At 37.9% G+C, this 10,662-nt stretch overlaps 2 protein-coding genes across 2 annotated transcripts in view; both read left to right on the top strand.

Moving 5' to 3' along the window:
- Positions 1 to 3,965, top strand: part of LOC111669997 (potassium voltage-gated channel subfamily V member 2-like) — a 7,450-nt gene extending 3,485 nt beyond the window's left edge. Inside the window, exon 2 of the mRNA XM_023426524.2 lies at positions 1,245 to 3,965. Coding sequence (XP_023282292.1) covers positions 1,245 to 1,535 — 291 coding nt within the window. The 3' untranslated portion in view covers positions 1,536 to 3,965. The remainder of the gene's footprint in view (positions 1 to 1,244) is intronic.
- A 3,865-nt stretch (positions 3,966 to 7,830) lies between these two features.
- The window catches only part of LOC111669970 (N-acetyllactosaminide beta-1,3-N-acetylglucosaminyltransferase 3), an 11,288-nt gene continuing 8,456 nt past the window's right edge, over positions 7,831 to 10,662 (top strand). The window contains exon 1 of the mRNA XM_023426487.2: positions 7,831 to 7,909. Within this exon, the coding sequence (XP_023282255.1) occupies positions 7,884 to 7,909 (26 nt within the window). The 5' untranslated portion in view covers positions 7,831 to 7,883. The remainder of the gene's footprint in view (positions 7,910 to 10,662) is intronic.

Below are 10,662 nucleotides of genomic sequence, written 5' to 3'. Positions count from 1 at the left end.
CAATGCATTTCTAATGCATTATTTATTCCCAGTTTTTTGGGAATAACTTTGGGAAAAATTGGAATTTTAACACCAAAAGTCATAGCAACCCTTTCGGGATCAAGACGCATTTTGATGTATATATTACCGGGGTTTTCTCAAAGCTGCGGGACAAGTTACGCGCCGAAATTTGGCGGAAGAATAATAAACCCGAAACAGAATATTAATAGATGCCTCGGGGCTCTGCCCCGAGGCACTCCTCTCAGCTATTCTAGCTGTAGAGGAGTGCCTCGGATCTGGCGGAGAGCTGGGCTTCCAGGCTGTGGAATTCATTGGCAGGTAAAGAACAGGTGTGCTTGGTAACAGGTGGTAGCTGTCACCAGGATGCCTCACCCAGCTAGACAGAGAATAGACTTGTCAGGCAGGGACTCAAGGCAGGACTCAGACGCAGTGAATTAGAAAACAATGGGCTTTATTGAAATCACCGGTGACCTCAGACAGAGTGAAAAATATATGGCTATGAAAAGACTAGTCACTAAACTCTGAAGTCTGAGAAAACAAAATCACTCCAGGAGGAGGGGGAAAAGCTCTAATCAAAAAACAAAACAAAAGGTAAACACAAAACACTCCATAAGGAGGAAAAACCTGACTTAATAATAAAAATAAACCAAAACAATCAACTCACGCCACCAAACAGAGGATCTAGGGTACTCAATAATAAATTACACAAAATAAAAATCACTCATGACTAGGAAAAACAAAGGGCTATGAACATTAGCTAAGGCAAGAAATTACAAACAAAAAAAATCACCCTTCACGAGGTACAAACGGCTTACTTTGAAGGACACTATAGCTGTGGGCATGGACAAAGGCTCGGGTGCAGGTCAATGACGAAGACACCCTGGCACAAGACAAGGGCAACACAGACTATTTAAACACATGGAGGGCACAGGTGGAAACACTTAAGGCAATCAGACTGAGACACATGAGGAAATGCAAGTGACCTGAAACGAAAGGAGAGTTACTTTTCAAAATAAAACAGGAAATGACAGGACAAAACAAAACCAGGACAAGACAACCTCACCACAGTGTGACAAGACTGGGGACAAACAAAACATGTTAAAAAGGAGAAAATTTAACTGTGGGTTGTAATAAGCTGCTTGCACAGATTACCAAAAATGTAATCACCATGAAGAATCCTATTACATCAAAGAAAATATTCCTGGAAACGTATTAATATGGAACTGTTCACTCTTGTCTCTTAGGTCAGCATCTCTACTGTGGGCTATGGGGATGTGGTTCCTGTAACTATCCTGGGACGCATTGTGGCCTTTTGCTGCATCTCATTTGGTATCATCCTGAATGGCATGCCGATCTCCTTCCTTTTTAATAAGTTCTCTGACTACTATGCCAAGCTGAAGGCCCAGGAGTACAACACTAGCTCAGTGAAGCGACGCGTTCATCTTAAGAAGCGCCTCCAACGCAGAATGGACATGTGTTACCATCCCTCAGAGGAAGACAACAGTACAGTCAGCCACTGTGAGTGCCCACACTGAGTGACTTTTAAAATGCCATGATAAGTCACAGGGATGTCTTCACACGTGACCTGGTGATTCTGTTAGCTGTACCTGAACACATAACTGAATCGGACAATGCATAACAGTACAGGAAGAGAAGTAGGAAGAGGAAGTTGAAGTTTGCATGAATGTAGGGTGTGAGTGTGGATGTAAAACAGACACTCAGCCTGTGTAGATACATACAGTTTCACTAAGGAGCAGCACTTAATAATCATTAGCAAAGTTATGGATTGTAAAAGCAGCAGCAGCATTTTAACGGGTTGTGACTGTCGCTGGTGGGCGTTGCACTGTGAACTGCTCTTAATGCTCTCCTGCAACACTTTCGTTAATTTGTGAAGACAGTTCATAACCACACTGCAGAATCGGTTATTGCAACACTACAGATACCAGCAGATACAAGGTTTCCTTCAAATCTAAATGTAAACATTTGGGAATGGTTTGGAGAATGAAAATAGTTTCAGGTTACAACAAGATAACTTGAGACAAGGAACACCACTTTTCACTGTTTAGTTTTCCTTTTGGATGGAATTGTTTTTTCTTTTATAATTTATCAGGGTTTGTTGCCCTCACCTGTCTTTTTAATATTCCTTTTGTTAATATATTCTCATGTCCTTCTACATTAAGTAATTAAACATGAGCATTGGACAACTAACTTGTGGTTTATCATGAAATGCCAGCGAACGCTTTGGTTGAGGTTTCCTGTGTAAGTTCCTGTCCTTAAAACTGAAAACCTGACTCTTAGCTCCTGTCTGCTCACTGGATGTAAACAGCTTTGTGTTAGAGGGTCTAAGATTGGACTGATAAAATTTGGAGCTGTGACATCACGTTATCTCAATTTATAGTTATTCCAGTTGTTTTAATGTGATTTATGCATGATAGATAAAGCAAAACATTTGACATTTTGGGAAATATGCTCATTTTTTTTCAATGTAAATTGTCGTATTTACAACTGGGTTTTTGTACAGATTCAACAACACTGATATAATGTATTAATTAGTGATCTTGAGAGGTGCTGGTAGGTGTATTTTGTTTCTACATTTACCATACAGACATAAGACTTGTATCACTCTTATCTCTCTCTCAGAGATATTTTTCCCAAATATCTAATGTTTGCTTGAACTAGTAGAATTTGGGAAATTGGAATGATGACATAAGAAAAAGCCAAAATACTGAGCTGAAAGGCACTATAAAATATCTTATTTGCTTATTTACTAAATATAATAGTTTTTGTGTGTCTCTTATTGGACAGTTCACCGTCATAAAAAATTGAAAGGAATACAATAGAGGATACAAAGGCTATACGCTGAAGTCAAACCTGTTACATCTCTTCAGCTTTTGTTCTACTTTTTTACCCCACCTGGATTAAATTGCTAAATTGAGTTTACCTGAGTGATTTGATCTTATACAGTCACCTCACAAAGTATTCAGACTGTGGTAACCAGCGTTGTCTTGGCTGTATGCTTTGGATCATTTCCATGAACCAACACCTGTGTCTCATGTTGTATGTGCTCTGGAGCAGGTTCTACAGTAGATTTGGTATGATGTTAAAACAACATGACTGACTTGTATAAAATCAAGACTATATCGGAAGAAATTAAGTGTAATCACTGCTATAAATCAAGCCAAAAATCAACATGTCCTCCACCTTTTTCTGGATCCACAACACAGAACACAACAGGTGGAGTGAGAAAATGTGACTTCTTTATTGTTACTTGGTTGTTATGGGGTTATGGGCATCTGTTTGGCGAGCTGCAGGCAGGCTGGAAGATAATGAATCCACAGAGCAGGGCAGGCAATCCAAAATCCAAACAGATGACACAACGAAACTGGGCTGCAGGAATTTGAACCTGAAGACCAGGATAAAAATCAAAAGAGGGAAATGTATGTGCTCTGCAGCAGGTTCTACAGTAGATTTGGTATGTTGTTAAAACAACATGACATTAATACTGCACAGTGTGACTGAACGAGCTGGTAGAGAATGAAGAGATCTGCTGCAGGGCACAAAGGACTGGAATGAACAGGTTTCTTTTAAGTAGGGTGTATCTACGAAACGAAATTTCAACTTGACAGCGTATGGGTTACTGATTCCCTCAGTGACAGGCCGATTTAACAGGGAGACAGTTGTGGCTTTTTTTCAGCTTCTAAAGTAAAGATGGGGCATATCATTTTCTTTTTATGTTTTTATTTACACAACGTTGTGTGCGCTCTGGAGCAGGTTTTTCTTCAAGGACCTCTCTGTATTTGGCTGCATTCATCTTTCATTTCTGGTCAGTCCCCCTGTCCCCGCTGCTTACAAGTGAAGACGAACACAATGTGCTTAAGCTGATATCACACATGCATTTATAATCGTTTGTGTATTTATTGAGCATGCCCATTAAACATTCACAGTGCTGTAAATGCTTTATGAATCCTTGGTGTTGTTAACCAGCTATTAAATTATTTGTTATAATTATCCTTGACGTGTCTATATGTCTCATGGATAATTGAAGCAAACAGTATTGACCTGACAACAATTGTTTTTACATTGTCACTATGGGTCATTAAATGTAGATTGATGGGATGGTGCTGTTATAGTGCATAGAATGTAGTCTTTTCACACCTTGGCCCCATTAATACTAATTAATCATTAACAATGCACTGTGTCACAAAGCAAATGTCTCTCAAACTGGTTTCATGCACAGGATAGTGAGTTCAGTGTAGTTCAGAAATTAGCAGCAGAATGAATGCAATCCAGTAAACAAGGGCGGTTTGCAACATCTTCCGAAATACTACCGAATATTAGTTTAGTGTTCCTGTTGAGCAGCTTTGCAATAGCAGTAACAAGCCAACAGTAAAAGTATCGTATTGACCATATTGCAATTAACTGTTTTCCTCTCCTTATCATCTGAGGAACAATGGGTAAGGGAGAAAGAAAGAAGACACAAATTTTTCTCCAAAACACAAAGGATCAAATATATATAGCCTTCAGTGAGATCACTTATCTTGGTTAAACATGGTGTGAGTCTTGCAACAAATATCTGAAGTTGCAAGTTGAAAGTTCATGCCTGACAGAGAAAATAGAAGATAGAAACAAATAAAACTGTCTCACTTAAAGGACTAGAAAGGGCTTTATCCAAAGAGTACTCCACCGATTTAGCATTGTGGTCCTCCAATAGGAGAAATGTCACCTTTTTGGTTAATGCTTATTTACCGGTCCTGTATTTTCCAGCTCATTTCCTAAAAATGTGCTGGTTTTTAGCTAACTAGGGTATTATTGAGAAGGCCTACACACAATTGAGAATGAAATGAGAAAGTTATAGTGAGTACAGTTGTTAAGTACCTGCTTCTTATACTTGAGTTTTTAAGAAAAGAACTAGCACGTTATATAATAGGTGAGTGAAAGATAGCTGTAATAGACGTCAGTATCTTTCAGAGTTTCCTAGAAAGACTGACAAAGATTTGTAATTTCAATTCATTATGACTTCCAACTGCCATAAATTATAGGTCTGCATGGTAATTGGTAAATATTTGTTTAACTGACGTCTATGCTGCATATTGGATTAATTGCATGCTCACCTGTAGTTTCCAGTTGCGCTGGAGATTTCTTAGTTTCGTGTTTGAATAACAGGAAAGTAAAAAGTGTCAAATAAAGTTTCTAGGAAATTAGCTGGAAAGTAAAATAAAGCGTAACATCTATTTTATCCCGTGTTTTGTTCTTCCTTCTTTAAATCTGATGCTTAATGCAACATGAACAGCAGCAGTTCAGCTGAAAAGTCAGTCAATTGAACTTCAGCAAAATTGGCACCCTCACCCTTAAAATGGAAAATGTGCCTATAGCCCCCTTGTGTCACACATTATAGAGAACCCATTCGTAAGGTTTTGAGCCTCCAGAGCAGCTTCAATGCTCCTTTTACAAGTCTTTGGAGGGATAAACACCATTTTTCCACATTATATCCTCTCATTTAGTGTTTTGATGATGGTGGTGGAGAGTGCTGTCTCACACATAGCTCCAAAATCACACATAGGTGTTCAGTTGGGTTGAGATCAGGTGACTGTGAAGGCCATAGCATATGATTCACATCATTTTCACACTCATCAAACAATCCAGTGACCTCTCGTGCCCTGTATGGAAGCATCAGCATTCGGGTTTTTCCTCCAATTTGTCACAGCTCAGATCGCTATTTTGGGTTTGTAAAACTAGGTATCTCATTAACCCAAATCAGTTGTCCATCACTGTCTCATAAATACATCTGAACAACAATGCAAAGGTTTGTGTCAGTTAATCTTAATTCATTGTGCTCATTACATACTTGTTGACTTGTGAAGACTTGAAGTAACCTGATCAGCTTTCCTTTCAGTGTCATCTGAGGCCACATCAAAGAAAAAGAAGAACCAAGCTGCTCAGAGACAAGGTTTCCTTTTATAAACATGACCACATGCAAAACAGCGTATTTACACGTTTTGAGACAGTGTCTCAAAACGTGTTGCATCAACTGTTCCAGACCTGGATCAAGTTCTCTACTGAGCTGTTCCCAACTGAGTAAACAAACATGCTTCACATTTGTCAGGCATTGCTGGTTGTGTCATTGTACACAGTGACATTCAAACACTCCATAAAACATTAAATCTGCGTGTTTTACTAGTATTTTATTGTTTAGTAAACAACCACAGTAAACTAAGGTCCAGACAAAGTAAAAGTTCAATATTTGTGAGTTAGTTTCGCTCTCTCTCTTTTTTTCTTTTTCTTTCTTTTTTTTTTTTTTTAAATCAAATTGGCTTAAGTGTCTTGAGGCAATGCACTTTGGTAGGGTGATGAAAAGACAGCAAGATCACACCACAACATACACTTTATTTGAAGAAGCTGCAATTAATTAAATCATGAAATATATAGGAGAGGAGACTCATTGTGGCATACTTTGCTCAGTGTGTATTGTATTTAAATTAATCTGCATGCTGTATACAGGCTAAGGGGAAGTTGTCATCAAACTTCATGTATTATTGTCATAAAGTATGTATTGAGTTACCCTATGCTCTATGAGTAACAAAAAGTATCTATTCACATTCAGACACATGGGTGTAGCAGTCACTGTTAAAGTGAAACCGTTCTGTAAACAGAACCTGTTGTGTCAAATTTTGATCCCCAAAGCAGATTTGTGAGATTTTTTTTTTTAAAAGACATGTACATTACAACAGATTTGAAAACACTTACATCTGTCTGTGCCTACTTAGATTTAAAAAGATAATTAATATCTGGCTAATTTTAAACTTTTGCATATACAGAGTCTACTTCTACCCAATACGTAGGTATGCATAGACCATAAGGATCCATTGTGCAACTATATTAATCTTACGTCAGTTCTCATTGTGAATTGACGAATTGACAAATTCGCAGGCCTCGCCTTAGTTTGGTGTTCTATGACTTTGTGTATGTATATACAGCAAAGGAGAGTAAAAACAGGTCTGCCCTGTTGAAACAGTCATTTGTCAATAAAAAGTCATCAGGATTCAAAGGAGAGCTCAACATTTCAACCATGACAAATTCTAAAGCGCAAAGTAATATTGAAACTGAGAACCACTGTTAAATATAAATTATTCCTCTTTTTTTCTGTGGTTTTCTGCAGCTGCATTGCAGCTCAAATGCTACAAAAGGTTTCCATACACACGTGTCTGAAGTCAGTAGGAACTGTAATATTCATTAAGTGGTAGGTGTGACAATTCCACCCATTTTTTGGTACAATTAGTGCAATAATGACATCCTACTAATATCCACAGTGTAGATTCGGAGCTGACAGTCTATCTAAGCTCAAGTCATTATGAATGCAGAATGGCCCATGTCATTGTTATGTTATTATAAATCTGATTCAATTAATTAAGCATTATCATATACAGAAGGCAGCATCTTGATGTTATATCTGGTTGCAGTGGAGCTCATGTAAACTATTTTCTGTGGTTTTTAATATTTACTGTATCTTAACTCATGATAATTTATATGTTCATTTGAAATCTTAAATCATCAATGTGACTACAGCTTTGAAATAAATGTAGTGTAGTAATAAAGTAGCATATTTCCCTGAAATGTAGTCGAATAAAAGTAGTGTAAAATTCCCAAATAAGTAGACTACATATACAAATATATATATATATATATATATATATATATATATATATTTGATTATTATATTAATATCATTTATTACAGAAAGACAGACACATAGATATGAGCCTCCTGTTGAGAGGCTCAGCAGCAGAAACAGGCACCGCCCAGTGGGCTGCGCACATCAAGATGGAGCAGAGAGTCACGCTGTTGCACACAGGATTGATCAATGATCTGAGCAGCCTCAGAGACAGATGACAAGACTGATCTCCCTTTTTCGGTAAGTACCTGTAGTCAACTGTAAAAATACAACGTCGTACTGCAGCTTATCCAGTAGCTTCTCCTGCGCAGGAAAAGTTGAAGTTAACGAGGCTAGAGCGAGTCTCCGTTATAAAGTACTTAATGGGAAATATTTAGCAGTTTAACTGTACACTTGAACATTTTTATTTTTTACTTAAAACCTTACGCTATGTAGTTGAGATAGCCTGCTTGACTGATGGCACATAAACCATCAGCTCGTAAAAACAGGCATCAAGCATTAATATAAGAATTTTTTTAAGTTTTTCTCCTTTATCTTCCTTTATACATATAGATATATACATACATATATATATATATATATGTATGTATATATATATATCGACAGCGATACGAATGCTTTTGACGCAGTCCTTTCGTAGCGTCTAGTCTATAATATGCATACGTCCTTATGAAAGATTGTTTTTATTTCCACTCTCCTCTGCAACCTCTCATAGCCTATACTCTGCCTCAAAATCTGTGGGATTCACGGGGAAATAAACTGACACTGAAATCATCACTGGTAAAATAAATAAATAAATTTAAATAATATAATTCATTTAGAAACCTGGGAAACAAAAATGAGTAGGCTTAATATGTTTCTTGAGCAATATTCACATCATAGTTTCACATGGTTTCACAGCAAAGTATCAAGAATTGAAAGTGAATTATAGTTGGGTGGAGGGGAGTATATGCAAATGAGACTTGTTCTGTGAACTATGTAACATGATTGAAATATAAAGCCAAGATAGGTTTCAGTAGATGTAGTTCACTAGTTATATGGACATTTCAGATTGAGTTATGGTTTTCACCGTTTGTGGCTCCTGCTGCTGAGATCATAATGCTCCGGGTAATAGATTTCAATAGATTTATTCAGAAGTCAGTTACTCAGCATGGCGTACACCTCATTCTGACATGGTTTGTTTCAAAATGTCTAAAATGATTATTCAGTTGTTAAAATAGTAGCAATTTAATTTCCTGTCGATCGATGTAGTTGATAGATTCATTGACTAATTGTAGCTCTAATTGTTTTTGTTTGTAAAATCTGAATCTGCAGAGTGACTAGTAGCCTAACTATAAATGTCAGATAATTGTTATGCTTATATTTTTGGGATAGACTGAGGCAAACAACAGAAAACATAATGACTCAAAGAAAACATAATGATTCAACTGTAATTATTAGAGTCTACTCGTGACCTCCTTGACTCGTGGAAACTTTTAATTGCTGATGCATCATTCTGGAAGGAGGACATTATGCAAAACACAATAACCTGGCAATAGGAAGAAGGAAGAAGCATTGCAAATACATAGATCACATAGAAGTAAGACTTCTGACAGGCTTAGCAAACACCAACCGACTTTGTATCAATACCATATATTTACACTTCAGGAAATCCCAGCCTTCATATATAGTTCTGGCAAATTTTATTGCAACATACCACCAGTTGCGTATCTCTGTGCCATCATTTCTTCATTATGAGCAACAGAGTGAGGCTTGTGCTTGAGCAAGGCAGGTCCTTTTCCTGTCATTTTACAGTAAAAAATATATTTCAGTTGGGAGCTTCCCTTTTATTCACGTTTCACTAAATGAGTTTTTGAGTTTGTTTTAATGACTTAATGTCTGACATCACCAATGTAAAACATACTTCGCCCATCAGGGTGAGGAGACATGACAGCATTTGCTTGCCTGCCCTCCACCCCATGTAGTAGTACAGCATGTGAGAAATCTGCAGCATGATGCCAAGCCACCTCATGTCTGCTCTGACGCTCAGTCTGCTCACTCCTGTTTGCTTCTGCTTCACAACAGTAATGTCACAGTGCAAGTGGGCCTCAGAGGGAGATTGTATTGGCATGAACAAAAGCTTTATTTTATGGGCACTTACTGTTTCTGTGCCTTGTATGTCATGACTGAAGCCAAATACTCAAAATGCTGTCTCATTATTCCAGAATAAATGCTATCAATGCTCAAACATTGCATTCTGGCATTTTTGGCACAGGAAGGGACTTTTCCTGTTATGCAGTATTCTTCTTTGATGCAGTGTGTGTGTGTGTGTGTGTGTGTGTGTGTGTGTGTGTGTGTGTGTGTGTGTTTGTGTGTGTGTTTGTGTGTGAGAGAGTGTGTGAGTGTGTGTGTGTGCGTGTTTCAGTGTGGGTAAGACTACTTGTAAATTGACAGACATTATTCTCTTGTGGTGAGTTCTGGGCCATGCAAAGAGAGAGTGGCTGATGGAGGCTTGTTCATTTGAGCAATAATTTAGCATTATAATAGTTTGAACAACGTACAAACACAACTATTAGGATTTCTTAGAAGCATATTGTTTACACTAGGTACACTTTGGTGGTAGAGTGTTATTGTTAAGAGATACAATTAGATGTACTCAGTTGTTGTGTGTGAATGTATGGTTGTTGTACAATTGTGGTGTTGCGTGTTCACCACGGTGTGGCGCTGTGCACGGATGCCATTGGTTTTTGTTTTGGGACACACCCCGATTTGTTGTTCAGTCTGTCTGTGCGTGCACATGTTCGGTCATGAAGGTTATACCAAGTTAAGTCTGAAATAAATATGCCAGGAGGGCTAAAGATATATCGTCTAAGTTTTCTTCCTGAAGTTCAACGCAAGCAAGGATGCGAAGCTCAACAAAATGGATTACTCAGTCCTATTAAGAGGCAAGATACTGTCCAACTGAGGAGGGAGGGTGCTCAGGTAAACCCATGATTAATAAAATAAACTCAATG

Source organism: Seriola lalandi, unplaced genomic scaffold (assembly GCF_002814215.2).
Source record: "Seriola lalandi dorsalis isolate HSWRI2012SDOR001 ecotype SW California unplaced genomic scaffold, Sedor1 jcf7180002054829, whole genome shotgun sequence".
Lineage (NCBI taxonomy): Eukaryota > Metazoa > Chordata > Actinopteri > Carangiformes > Carangidae > Seriola > Seriola lalandi.
The sequence above is the reverse complement of the archived record's forward strand: the minus strand, read 5'-3'. Positions and strand labels throughout refer to the sequence as shown.